Source organism: Orycteropus afer, unplaced genomic scaffold, assembly GCF_000298275.1.
Source record: "Orycteropus afer afer isolate SDZICR_OR568_19922 unplaced genomic scaffold, OryAfe1.0 scaffold00145, whole genome shotgun sequence".
NCBI lineage: Eukaryota > Metazoa > Chordata > Mammalia > Tubulidentata > Orycteropodidae > Orycteropus > Orycteropus afer.
Window position 1 is genome coordinate 2616743 of NW_006921732.1, and position 15401 is coordinate 2632143.

The window sequence follows — 15401 nt, forward strand, 5'->3', positions numbered from 1 at the left end:
TTGCTTTCACTGACAACTCAGTACTGTATATGCAAAGGGGTTCATATTTGTTGTCTGTAGGGAGTGATTTCTTAAAACACAACAAAACAAAAAGACAAGACATCTCAAAAATTGTTATCTATATGCTAGATCTTATGCTTAATGATATAGAGAAAGTAGCCATTATCATCATCATCATTCCATAAAACAAAACAGTTAACATGGCTTGATTTACATAATCTCTTGACAGTTAGGGTTCCTTGTCTAACTACAGAAAATCATTTGATATTTTCTCAATTTTCCCAAGAATGGTGATTAGTCCCATTCTAGATGAACAGAAAAGAGGTTAATTTATTACATATAAAGGATATCTTAGGAAATTAGAGCTTAATTCTTTCCTGAAATCACAGATGAGAAAGGAGGAGTTAAAGTATATGTAGCAGGAAGTGGATGGAAAGGTTGAAGAGAGTCAAGCAGAACTGTGAACACAAGTTTCTAAAAATAGTATCTTTTTAATAACATACTATTCAAATGTTCCAATAATCATTCTTCAGAATAAGAATCTAAGAGCTCTGGTGGCGTAGTGCCTAAGGCATCTGACTGTTAACCAGAAGGCTGGCAGTTCAAACCCATCAGACACTCCTCGGAAGGAAGACTGGCCAATCTACTTCCATAGAGATACTACCTCGGAAACACAAGGAGGGGCTTACAAGAGTTGGGACCGACTTGATGGCAGTGAGTTTAGAATAAGAATCTAAGAAAGAAAATTTATCAGAATAAAGCCTCCGGGTTATTGCATGTTACAAAAAAAAAACACCATCATCATAGCAAATTCTTCAATAGTGTTCACAATGTGCTAGATACCATTCTAGGTTCTAGGCTCTGTATTAACTCATTTATAATCCATATGATAAACCTATGAGGTAGGCATTATTATTATTCCAATTTACAGATAAGAAAACTAAGCATAGGTGGGCAAGTAACTCATTCAGTTACAGTTAGCAAGCACTAGACTCAATTCACATTCTGACTCCAGAGTCTATGTTATTTGCCACTATCCTATATACTGTCTGTAGACAAAATGTCTTACATGTGTGTGCCACTACTTTTCAAATATACGTAGATACTTCTGTGATTAAATAAAACATTAAACAATGCTTTTATTTATTTATTTATATTTTTGTTTGGGTGAAAATTTACACAGCAGATTTACTTTCCATATAGCAGCTCACATATACTTTGTCTCATGACATTGGCTGCAATTTCCCACAATGCAACAGCTCCCCCCTACTTCTTCCCCATAGTTATCTCTTCCCTGTGTCCTTCCCTCCATGCACTCCTGCCCCCTAAGCTGTCTCCCTGTGCATACACAGCCTTTCTATTCTCACATAATTGTTCTTTGCAAGGAATGTATCTACCTAATGTAAATATTCAGCTCATATGCCTGTCTTTTGTCTGGCTAGAAGCCACAGGAGTGGGTTTAATTCCAGACTTGAAGGGCAGCTGGGGGCCACAGTCTCAGTGGTTTTATCAGGCTCTATCAGACCAGCAGCAAACCTGGTCCCCAACCCCCCTACTTTTTTTTTTTTTTTAATGATTTTGAATTTTGTTCCACATTGTTCTCCCACTCTATCCAGGATCTCCTACAAAAACATTAAACAACGGTTTTAATAATTGCTTTTTATTTTTACATTTTCTCAACCAACTGATTAGTCTCCAAATGCAACTATTATCACGTTGCTTTCTTTAAAAGGACCAACATAACGAATGGTCATGAAAAACTTCCAGTGCTAACATTTCACAAGTATATGTGATTACAGAATCATAATGGTGAGCTCCTCTAATACTTTATTATTAATTTACCAGCAAGCCCAAATTTTTAACCTTTCCTACATTGTTAACTTATTTCTTCCTTTCCTACACTCAAATACGGACCTATAGCTTTAGACATGCATCTGGCACTGACTTTGAATAAATACTTGCTGAATTAAATAAAATGGCTTCGATTTCTGTGCTAGCAGGTGCAGAAACTTCAGATTCATCTTTGACTTTCTCTCAGTTCACACATATAATTTATCACCAAGTCCTATAGTTGCTATCTTAAAATCTCTTTTAGTTATTCACCAAGTTATTTGGGTTTTCATTGTCTTCCCATCAACTCATAACTAATTTTTCTGCCTAATTTCTTTCTGTTCTAAGTGAGCAACTTGCCTGAGGAGTTATTTTTAATCACTCTGCCATTTTAAAAATATGTGATGGTTCCCTTTTATCTTCAGGATAAAGTAAAACTTGATGCAAGGCACATTCTCATGGCCATCAAGTCGATTCTGACTCATAATGACCCCCCCCTCCCCGGGGTTCCAGAGTGGTAAATCTTTACAGAAGTAGATTGCCCCATCTTCCTTCCATGGAGTGGCTAGTGGTTTGGAACTGCCAAACTTCTGCTTAGCAGTCAAATGCCTTAGGCACTTATCCTTCAAATCTGGGCCCCAAGTTATCCTTCTTCTTCTCCTACCTATTTTTCCTCATATGCACCTGTGTGCCCCAGATTCAGAAAATCTTCTTTCCCCAAAAGACTGTGTACTTCAATGTCCCTGTGTCTTTCCTAAGAGGTTTCCTCTGCCTTGAATGCTCTTCCACATCATTGCTATCTGAACACCCACTATTCAATCTTCAAGGCCCAGCTAAATTGAATCTCCTCTGTCCCACTTTATGCGTCCTTTATCTGTGTTCTTGTAGCAGTTTACATCTACCTCTATTATCTCACACTGAATCATACTCTTCTCAAAATTATTAACTACTGAAGGACAGAGCCCGTGCCTCATCCTTCTTCAAGGTCCCAAAATCTAGTATGATGTCTAGTGCATTCCATGGGTTAATTAAGCAGTGATTTCAACTACCACAAGATTTTTAGTATCTGGGAGAAGCTATTGGGAAATGTGCCTGATACTGACAGAAAGAACTTCATAAGTTTCACTCTGTATTTAAAATATTGCTAAATATTATTAACACTAGCCTCAAATTGAGCTATGATAAAAGCTTTTCAGAAAATTTCTATACTAATTCACAATTTCTATAGTCTGTAGACCAAGGCTAATCTGATACTTAATTTCTATTTTGTATGGAAATAATCTTTACTGCTTTAGCATGTTAACTGTGGTATATATCTTTTTTCTATTTTTAAGTTTATATATTTGTTTTTATGTGATATATATATGTGTGTGTGTGTGTGTGTATATATACACATATATATATAAATGTATGTGTGTATATATATATATATATATAAAGTGCTGTTCTTACACTTTAGAAAGGCAAGCTAACAACTCTATCTTAACACAGTAGCTTGACAAGACCAGGTTGGTTTGAAAAAGTCTTATAATTCAGTTATAAAATACGGAGATTGAAATCTTCAAAACCATACTTAAGGGTAAAAAATGAAAAAAAATTAGATCTGTCACTGTAACTAATAAAGCAATTTTATTAACTTGGGAATATAATCCATTATGAATTCCTTACTTTTTCCATTAAATTATTATATAGTTTATATATAACAATGTGCTGGCTCAGAAAGTGTTTATTAAAAAAAAAAAATCCTGAGAAAAATTTTTTCTCTTTCCTTTTATTTAGTAATGTTTAGGGCTAAGAATTAGAAAAATATCTGTTACCTATCCCCATCTTGAAATATTCTAGTCCTCTTCCCCTCCCTCCCACACACTCCAAAGAAAAATCTAGGACTTCACATTTAATAAGATACAGTCTTAATAAACAGATGTACTTTTGATTTCTCTACATTTATTATAAAGCCACTTAAATAAAATTTACCTTAAAAGGGTCACATATAGAAAATGCCTAGAATATAACGCTAATTTTAAAAAGCTGAATACAAAGGTATATACAGTGCAAGAAATACCGCAAAACGTTAACAGTAGCTCTTGGGAATGTAAAAATTTATTTTTTTCTTTTTATACTTTTCTGTATTTTACAAGCTTATGTGAAGCTTTACAAGTAGCCTTACAAGTTAACAATGAACTCATAAGCAGAAAATGTCATTTACTAATGGTGCCATATTAATATAAAAATATTCTGATTTGACTAAATTTTTATGTAAGAAATACCAATAATAGATCAAAGCTGGTTTCATTTATTAAACTGATTTTTTTTCAAATATAGTATTCTTTGGTGAGTCACTTTTAATGCATTTGCAGAAGATAGGTTTATACAAAAAAAATGATAGTAATATTTACTCATTACTGCCCTTTTTTCTTCCAAAGAGCAAACACATTCACTTCAATTTCCCAGCCTCACTGCTTTTTCTCATTTCTCAGCTGCAATAAAAATCCACATTAGAACAAAAAAGCAACCCACTGCTGTCAAGGTGATTCTGACTCATAGTGACCCCTATAGGGCACAACAGAACTGCCCTATAGGATTTCTAAGGCTGTAAAACTTTATGGAAGCAGATTGCCACATCTTTTTCACACAGAGCAGCTGGCAGGTTCAAACTGTTTATCTTGTGGTTAGCAGCCAAGCACTTAATACACTACACCACCAGGGCTCCTTCCCCAAAACCCCCCCAATTTTATTTTTTTAAAATCTACATGGCAACACAAAATTACAAACCTTTTGGGAAAGATTACTGAGATAACACCTCACATTAGTGAGATATTTCAAGCAGGAGACATGTCCATATTAAAACTCCTTATAATTAATGTTTCTTTATGTCTATTTCTAAGTATGAAAAAAATTTCTCTAAAGAAATTCCAATACTAATCCACATACAAAATGCCTTCCTTTTCAGTAAATAGACTTAAAATTATTAAACTGCATAAAATAAAACTGAACAGATGCAAATATACACATTAAGAAGAATAAAACTCAAATTTCATTGTATAATTATTTGTAAGGTTATCACGACTGCAGTGCAATTTCCACATCAGCATGAATATCCAGATGTACTTGAATGTTTTATCCTGGTATAGATTTGCTTATAATAAGACTAAATGAAGGAAAGGAATCCATGTTTTTCTACCTTAGTTAGGACAGTAGTAGCTAATCATAGCAAACAGTGCTTTCCACTAAGCTATTAAGATAATTTTCTGTTAATCTTAAAGTAGCCATGGGAAAATCCACTTCTGCATAAGTGCTAGATCTCAGCAAATGCCATCCAATCAAGTCCGTAACTACAGACCTTTTACAGACAGTGTTCCTAGTTCTGCTCTATTTCCCACAATCATGCTCTACTTGCCTACCTGTGCTATCCACAGCAAAACAAAGAACAGCAACAATTTGAGAATGACAAGAATGAAATGAACAAGACTAGTGTAATATAGTGCCAACATTTGTTTTAGAAAAATACCAAAGGAAGCTATATCCAAGGTTCCTCAACCAAGAATGAAAGAATACTTGAGCCAAGAATATTGGCTTTATTAAAAGGAAATTTCTACAATCACTCAAATTACCAAAAATGGCAAACTGATACCCTCTCTTCCATACTTCATGAAGTTTTTTTGTGTGGGTACTGGAAATAAAATGCAAACAAAAACATAAAAACTCTTACCTGTCTTAAAAATAAAATTAATTCATCTTAGCAATTAAAGATAATTTCATTGTTGTACAATTGAAGAAATTACTAAGTATTAAACCTATTCCAACTCATAGCAACCCCCTTTGGGTTTCCAAGGTGATAAATCTTTACAGAAGTAGGTGGCCCAGTCTTCCTTACTCAAAGTGGCTGGTGGGTTTGAACCACCAACCTTCTGGTTAGCAGTCAAATGCCTTAAGCACTGTGCTACCAGAGCTCCTTTATAAACTATTAGCAACATAAATATGTTTGCATCTGTTTTGTATAAAAAATAAAGGAAAAATGGTGCTAATTTATGAATAAAGTAACTTTTTTAAAAGTCCCAAAGCACATATATGTTGTTGTTGTTGTTATGTGCCGTCGAGTCAGACTCAACTCATAGCGACCCCTCCTTGGGTTTCCAAGGCACTATCACTACAGAAGTAGATTGCCCCATCTTCCTTCTGAGAAAGCACATATATAGACATATATTTATACCAGTAAGAGTATATGTATGTGCGTTCATGTGTGCTTATCTGAAGAATCATTAAAGAGAACAAGAGGAATTTTAAGTATTTTGCTAATCCAAAAGTAAATACTAATTGCTGACTTAACTGATTAAACAAACAAAAACGTCTATAGACTAACCCCAAACTAGAATAATCAGGTACAATCATTCCATTTCTCAAAATGGAAGTTACAGGGTTATTCATAATACCAATTATAAGGCAAAATGTTTAAGTCAAAGTACAGGGAGTCTTCTAACTAGAGCAGTGTTAGAAAACCCCACGTAACAGCCAGCCTTTGTTTCCCAATCATATGCTCCTCAGCATGTTCTAAAGAACACTATTGCTGGAAAAAGAATGTTGAGCTCACATATCTAATTTTATTTCCAACTAAAATAAGTCATTCTCTTTCATCACAGAAAAAATACCAACTTTGCAAATTAAAATGAAAGAAACATGGACAATTATTCTGAATTGCTGAATCTTTACTGATGACATATAAATAATCAGGAGTTTCTTTTCCACAAGGGTAATATAAACAATAAGAAAAATCTGACTCTTCACGGCACCTGCTGTACTTCCAATTTTTTCTGCCTATGGTTTCTGGCTGTGTCTTGTCCTATTTTTAATTTCATGCATAAAATTGAAGTTTATTCATCTCTCTCATGAACAGCTTTCTTAAATTTACCTCCATCTAGGAATATATTACCAAATATAGTGCAAGGTATGACCCAACGTACAGTTTCTAAGCTTAAGGATCTCAAAATACAGGCTGGAAGAAATTGGAATCTACAAACACAATCCCCCCAACACACACACACACACAAAATAGCACTATAGGGTAACCTATTGTACAAGGCATATAAGATGTAAGTGGGGTAGACTATATACACTTTTCTGGGTGTTTCAAAACAGTAATCACTAGAATGAAGGAATACTTGAGCCGAGAATATTGGCTTTATTAAAAAGAAATTTCAAGGAAATTTCTAGAATCATTCTAATTACCAAAAATGGCAAACTGATACCTTCTCTTCCATACTTCATGAAGTGCTTTGTGTGGGTACTGGAAATAAAATACCCTCTCTTCCTCAAGTGAAGACTGAAGAGACAGAGAAAGGAAACTTTCAGAGAAGTAGCAAGACTTGAGCTAAGCTTTAAGGTATGGGTGCAATTCACATAAACAGGGAGGTAGGGAGCAGTCCAGATTGTAACAACAAAAGGTGGTAAGTGGGGATAAGCAGAATGTGTGTGATACACAGTTCAGAGTTTGGAAATCAAAAAGTAAGGAGTAGAGAAGAGGAGCAGGGAGCTCTAGCAGTGTCGTAGTTAAGGCATTGGGCTGCTAACCAAAAGGCTGGAAGTTCAAATCCACAATCTGCTCTGTGGGAGAATGACGAGGCAGTCTGGTTCCATAAAAATTTACAGCTTTGGCAACCCTATGGGGGTTGCTAGGAGTTGGAATCAACTTGACAGCAGTGGGTTTGGTAGAAGAGGGCAGTCTGTATTTCAAGCTCTTTTCTTATACCCACAATATACCTGTGAGGTATGACATCCTCCCATTATTAACTGTAGCAGTGGACAGCAGTAAAGATTTTCACAGTTGAGAGTCATGACACTAAAATTGCTTTAGGAAGAAAGGCAAGAAGAGAATGGAGTAAGCATTTTTAATCTGAGTTAAAAATTTTACATGTTAGGTGATAAAGGTGGCAGCAGTGAGAATGGAAAACGCTGACAGAAACAGGAAAGTCTAAAAATGAAGCCAGTATTTCTCAACAAGATGAGACTCATTTTGTTGTTGTTGTTGTTATTTGCTGTCGAGTCGCCCCCGACTCATAGCGACCCCTCCTTGGGTTTCCGAGGCAGTATCACTACGGAAGTAGGATTGCCCAACCTTCCTTCCGAGGAGTGGCTGGTGGGTTTGAACTGCCAGCCTTCTGGTTAGCAGTCAAGTGCCTTAGGCACTATGCTAACAGAGACTCATTTTAGATATACTGAATTTGAAATGATAAACACCAAAATGACCAACTGGAGATAGGGATTAGAGTTCAGGAGAGTTTGGAAAAAAAAAAAACACCCAAAAGGAGAGTTGAGGACTTGAGAAATATTTGGGTGTCCTCAGTATATGGATCAAAGGAGACATGGAGAAGGAAGAAAAGTACAAAGAACAGACAGAAAGAATGAAAGAAAAAGGGTCAGTTGGTCTCTGGTAAAGGCAACAGAAACAAAAAGTAAGACAGGCAGGAAGATGATCTAGGGAGAGCACGAGCCAAGAAAGTAGTAACCAATCCAGGAAGAAAGAGAAATGGATTTGGTCTTAAGATTATTGCTAGCTTTGGAGAGAAAATTCAAAGCACACTGGTCTGGGTAAAAGCAGACTGAACAGGGTTAAAGAAAAGATGATACGGAATGAAGTGGCCATATAAAACAACAAAGTAGAAAGAAAAAAGCAGCCACAACAAAGCCCAAAAACCAAACCCGCTGCCGCTGAGACGATTCTGACTCAAAACGACCCTATAGGACAGAGCAGAAATGCCACATCTTTCTCCCAGGGAGCTGCTGGTGGATTTGAATTGCTGACGGTTCGCAACCAAGACCTTAACCATTGCACTACCAGGACCCTCCAAAGTTACAGCAGTAGCCCAGTAAAAGGGGATTTTCAAATTAGGAGTCTATCCAGAGGGTATTTTGGAAGAGAGCCTGGTGATCTACTTCTGAAAAATCCGCCACTGAAAACCCTATGGAGCACACACATGGATGGGGTTGTCATGAGGCGGATGTGACTCCATGGCAGCTGTGGAGTCCCTTGGTGGAGTTAACATGCTCTGGTACTAACTGAAAGGTTGGTGGTTTGAGTACATCCACAGGTGCCTTAGAAAAAGATTTCTTTCTGAAAAACAAGCTATTTGAAAAGCCTATGGAGCACAGTTCTACTTTGACACACAGTGTCTTCATGAGTCAGATTCACCTTGACAGCAACTGGTTTAACTGACTTATGTGCAGATAATCCTATGTGAAGACAGAAGTCAGAGAAGAGTGAACCTGAAGATGAAGGGAGGGCAGTAAAGAGATGACTACAGAGTACAGAATGGTAACATTAATCTGAACATTTACTGAACACTTATCATGTATCTGCACTCCTATATCATACTTGAGGTACTTTAGCTGTGTTGTCTCATTTTATTCTTACAGTAATTCTAAGTGTTATTATCCAACATTACAGAAGAGAAAACTGAAGTAGAGTGTTCAGTTACTTAAAATCACAAACCTAGAAAGTGGCAGAGCCAGGAAATGAATTCAAGTTTGTCTGACCTAAGCTCTTGCTATAAATGTCTATGTAAAATGAATAAAGCATATAAATAAGGGTCAATCTCTAAATATCTGTTGACTGCTCAGGAGAAAATTTTTAATAAGATTGTACATAGGCAATTTAAGATAGGAAAACTTAAAGGAAAGAAGCTAAAACAAAACCCACTAACATTTCAGGAAGAATGGTCTTTTACAGCTTTTTTTCCTTTGGGACTGGATCACTGTGGACCTAATTTCTCCATAGAACTTGATGAATTAACTGTAAAGAGTTATAGTAATATCACATAAAATAAAATTTGAAGTCAATGGTTGGTTTGGCCTTCAGGGAAACATCTTAATCTGAAACTTTTCAAGATGGTAGTTCACAGGAATATAAATGGGAAAAAACTTAGAAATCAAGTATGTAGTAAGTTTTCTAATGTAACTGCCCTGTAGAGATTATATAAATGCACAACTACAAAAATAAGAATAAAAAACTCAGTCGTTTGGAGCTCTGGTCACATTTAAAGAGGCTTTGAATGTTTGGTGGTTTGCTTAAGATATAAGATCATATAATCATTATCTGTGATTTTTAATATAGAGAAAAGCAAGAACATTCAGTTATGTTTGGATGAAGCAGACAATTATTGAGATGTCAAATTCCCTTACTTCTCTTCTCCTCTGATATTTTCATTTTGGCATTTCTCATTAGTACTTCCAGTAGAAGGTGGGGTCAGAAAGAAAAGGTGAAGTAAAAATCCCTTGATTCTACTATTTATTAATAGCTCTAGTGAACTGCCCTTTACCAAAGAAATTAGAAAAGGAGTAGCAGGAGCTAGGATTACTTACAGATTTCAATTATCTATGTTACTCCTAGTCCGTGCCTCATTACTAATGGGTAAATCAGCATTAACACAATAGGATGTTATAAATAACGAAACGTACTTACTAACAGCTCTGATAAATTGTCACTAAAATAGTTTAACTTTCTTTTAGATGTCAATGATCTATCTATGTGTAGTGGCACGTTACTTACCATGAATAATGCAGAGATATCTTCATTGGAGTGGAGTAAGTAATGGATATATTAACCCAAAGCTTTAATTAATCCAGTGCTCTTTTTCTATAAATGTATGCTCAATTATTATTTGGTCTGTACTAATCATGCTCCCAGGTCCCTTACACTTATAGCATTCAACAATTCGGAATTTCTGTGTTAATCATACCTTTTGAATTTAGCAAAGTTTAAGTTTAAACATACACCTCACTATCAGCACTAAGTAAAGAAGGGCAAACAAATCATAAGGAAATTATGACTGAAAACAAAACTTCTATAATTATAAGAAATCAAATTTTCAAGGACAGCTCATTTAGCCTTAAGGGAACAATGCAGATTTGAGTGTTCTTCCAAACTGGCTAGTTAAATTCACATTCTCAAGAGATGTGGAAGAACAAAAACAAACAGGTAGATGTATTCAAATAACAAAATATTGGTCTATCACAGGAACTGATGTACTTGGAAATAGTAGCTGGCTAAAATTAGAAGATGTTCAAGATTATATCAGCAACTGTATCTGTTTCTTCAGTTTGAGAAGAAAACTTGTAGATTATTTCACCTCAAGCAGTAACTGCTTACAAGTACAAATCTTTTGTATTTTTTAAGAAGCTCAAAAATTACACAAAAATAATGTGATTGAAATAGCCCTCCACTTGCCCTCATCTCATTGCCTCAAAGAGGTATATATACTAATGACTCTTGACTTTACTTCACTTTTAGGAAAATTCCAGTAAATGTAATAAATGCAGTCAGCCCATCAGAGAATCAACTTCCCACAGGGAATCTCTCTGGGTTCTTCCTCAACCTCACAGTAAATCACTCTCTCTTCTCTAGCATTGTCAAATTAACAATTTCTAATAAATGTCCTATATCAAAACAAAATAATGGCTCTTAACAATTTAGAGCTTTCACCTTTAAAAACTATTAGGACAAGCAAGAAAATGCAACATAAAAATAATATGTTAAGAAATGCCCACCCATGAGCTCTTACTGACAACTGCCACCAGTGTTTCTGCATCTAACCTTCTGGATGTGGTAGTGCAGCATTCAGGAAATGGTACCCCAAGAGCACAGCCACATGTACTGTTTACTGCTCTAAATGCAACACTGATTAATTTTCTGTATTTTTAATGTTTGAAATGTACCTTTTGTACTATTTCCTGAAAAGAATCAGGCTTCATTGTCTTTTCTATTTGTGAAATGAAGTTACTTAACACAGTACTTAGTGAAAACGAATTAAATCTCTTCATACCAAAGTTTAATACATCCTGGCTACTAAGTAACTTATAAAATGCTATTTTAAATTATCATGCTACCTATTTCACTCCACCAGTATTATGAGAAACAATCCTTAAAATACTAGGTCTCCCAGCTAACAATTTTAGCAATTTTCATGAAAAAGCAATTTTCTTTCCTATGATGATGTTTTCATTTAATTTTACTGGTATAATTATATTCACATTGTAAGTCATTCACACCTACCACCTTTAGTGATATATGCAGGCAAACATTATTTTAAAAATACTTTTTAAACTAAGAATCTGTGCTGAAAAGATACTGCTTTCTCATTGCAATGTAATCTTTGCAGGCCAGAATTCAAACCAAAACAATCGTTTTTCCGAAAGATAAATATTTATATAATTAGATATTCACTTGACCTATTCATAAATACCACACCTAGCAGACAATAAATGATCCTCTACATTTAAAATGAACACTCCTAAATCAGAAACGAATACTCAGTTTTACAGTTCACATACCTGAACCTCACTTGTCCTCTGTTTAATAGTATCTTCTTTCTCCTTAAGGTCCTGTTCCACATTATTCTTTTCCCTAGAAGACCAGCAAACAATGCAAGAATATTTGAGAACATCAGCTACAGCTGGTATGGTTATCCATCCTCCTAATCCTGAATCGCTTTTTAAATACATAGTGAAACATTCAATTTTCAAATGAAGGGCAGATTTTTCTACCCTATTTTAATTATTTATGTACTAGAAATCAATATAAGCTCTGTTTGTAAAAAAAAAAAAAAAAAAAATCGCTTTCTCACTAAAATGTGGTGAAAAGAGAATAGATTAAAAAAGGAAGAGGAGAAAAATAGTCAATGAAACACTTAGGTTTCACTGACCTCACTGTTGCTATAGAAATACTGTCCAATGAAAACTGCTGGTGAAAAAAGGAGGAGTTGCATCAGCCCTGTAAGCTTAACCCTTAAGTATCACAGTTGAATTAAATACAAATGGCTAATAGAAAAGTCAACAATATTAAGAAAAGGATATTTACTGAAGTGTTCATTTCCCCTTAAATCACTAGTGTATACCAATTTCAGAATGAAACAACATAAAGAAAATTGAAAAGGTTGTTAATACACAGTCCACAAGCATTATCAAATAGCACATTTGTTTCAATAATACAAAAAAACCAAAAATAATTAAAAAAAGCTATTTTAGGAGAACCCAATTGAAAAAAATTTATATTAAGAAGAAAAGGAATCACATTAGCATTTTTATCTCTTTCTACTCTTTGAATCAAACATACATACTAGGCACCACTTTACATCAAAACATCATTCTAAATTCTGACATGGTTCAATCAGAGCTGGGTTCCTAATGAATGAATCTCAAGCAACCTTAGATTCAGAATTACAAAATAAAGCTATTTCTTTGGATATAACATGTTTAACTGCTTACTTGTACTGAAATTCTATATATCCCTTTACTTCCTATTCTACAAAATGAGAGAAAAAGCCATAAGCATGTTTGTATATGAAACAGAGCTTTACCCCAGATCCAAAACTCTACAGCAATACATTTTTGGGGTAGGGAAAAGGCAATGTGAATAGGGAAGAACAGCATTTAAGAAGTCTTCCAGTACTGCCGAGTTTCTCCTCAGAGCTTCATGATTATTATTTCAGTTTCCATCTTAGACACAACACAAATGTAAGCCTAGGCTCCATTAAGCTCTAGCTTAAAAGGAAAGTGAGAACATTATACCAAAAGAGATACTTAAGGGACAACTGCCTACTACATTTATACTACTCACCTTTTTGAGGTAAGATTTTAAATGTAGAAAAAAAAAATCAACTGTTTTGGAAAAACATGAGTAGAGTTATTTGAACACTGTTATTTTAAACACCTGAGATAGGCAAGGTGCTCACTAACCATCTGCCAGATGGCTTCATAATGTGGGTCACAATGTTACAGAGATTTAAAAAAGTCCCTTACCATGTGAATCATTGTTGCAACTCGTTCCTTCCATATCTCAATCTACTTATTATGCAAAGGTCAACCCCCACTTCTAACCCTTATCAAATTAAGTACAAATTAAAAAATCGGGGGGGGGGGGGAAGCACACAAGAAACAAAAATCTGAAAATATTCCACAAATTCTATGAGCATAATCTTGGAAATTTTTTCTTTCCTCCTTATGTGAGCAGATGAGTGTTTTCAGTCCTGCTGCAGCATGTCTAAGGTAAATCACATGAAAAAGTAGCCCCCAATCCCAGATCATCAGAAGAAATCAACATAAGGTCAATATCAATTCAGCTCCTAATTTCCAACAGGAGATAATAACAATAGAAAACATTACATGGTATGATAGATCAGCACTGCACACACAGATGTGCAAGTTTGTATTCAGTCCTTTCTGCTCCGCTATTAACTATTGCTACTGACAGTGTCTGCTCAGAATCAGATATGCATGTAGAAAAACAAGGCTGCATGAAGGCAGTGAGCTGACTTAAATTAGGTAAAACAGAAGAAAAAGGAAAACAGATTACAGAGCACTCTCAACTCTAATCAGCAATGTTTGGGTAAAATGGAGGAAGCTGAGAAAGTATAAATCTCTCTTGGTGCCTTTAATGCATATTTGAGGGGTATGTGTATGTCAAGGGAGATGGTGGTAATGACTTCAAACATATCCTGAAGATCATTCCAAACAATTAAATAACATATGGAAGCCTTCAGGCTTAATTCCTCTTAGTATTGAGATTAAATTTAACTTTCAATCACATTTAAAATTTTGATCTAACAATAATTCCTTTCATTATCCAAACCAAGTACTTAACATACACTGTAAACAGAATACTTCCAAAAATAATAAAATGCTGTTATATCATTTTCTACAAAGGACATAACAAATTCTAGTCTAAAATCAGACTGAAGATCAAATCATTTTCACACTGACTAGATTACAACTTCAGAGATGCCAAATTGCTATCTGTCATCTGCCAATGCCCGTAACCTCTACAGATATCCTTTGAATTTAAGTAAAAACATCTACACATATTCAGGTATGCCTGACCAAATTTCTTACGTCCCCCTCCCCTTCAAGTAATAATGTAGTATTCTAAAGGTAACGAGTACATAACTAATACAAAGCATTGTTAAACATTAGTAATTTAGAAAATCTTTTCAAGGCTTCTGTGCCACAATAAAGAGGACTATTTCTCTGCAGCTTCTCAAGGAGGTTGCCATCATATGTGGATAAGGCTGGCATAAGATATATTTTGTATGTGAGCATTTTTCCCAAAGCCCCACCCATCTTAAATGTCAGGATAGGAAAAACTATTGCCTTCACCTTAGTAATTTCCAGAAAAATAAAAAGAAATGACCCTACATATTCTCTATCTTAGATCATCTCTTTGCCCCTATTTACTCCCAAAATATTTACATATCCTGAGGAATCTACAACTATCAAAGGTATAAAGAGAAGCCATGTTCTCTGATTTTCCTAAGACTGACAGTTCTGACTCCGCAGAAAGTAGTCTGACCTACCAAGGAAAGCAAAGCCCAAACTAGGCTTTCAAAAGGCTAAAGCTGACAACTGCATAAACCTAATGTGAAGTAGTCAAAATCTATTCAAAAGGATAGTCAAGCTCAGGGATCTTGAGCCTATGCAATTCACTTCCATTTTTCCAGGTACTATTTATGGGGAGAAGAGAGTGCACCATCTGTCTTAATTTTATTTTATCCAGATATTATTATAGAGACAAGATTAAATCACCTTCA

The 15401-nt window shown here is 35.1% G+C and overlaps 1 protein-coding gene across 1 annotated transcript in view; it reads right to left on the minus strand.

Moving 5' to 3' along the window:
- EPS15 (epidermal growth factor receptor pathway substrate 15) overlaps nucleotides 1-15401 on the minus strand; it is a 191869-nt gene that overhangs the window by 74549 nt on the left and 101919 nt on the right. Inside the window, exon 13 of the mRNA XM_042781661.1 lies at nucleotides 12151-12223. Coding sequence (XP_042637595.1) covers nucleotides 12151-12223 — 73 coding nt within the window. The remainder of the gene's footprint in view (nucleotides 1-12150; nucleotides 12224-15401) is intronic.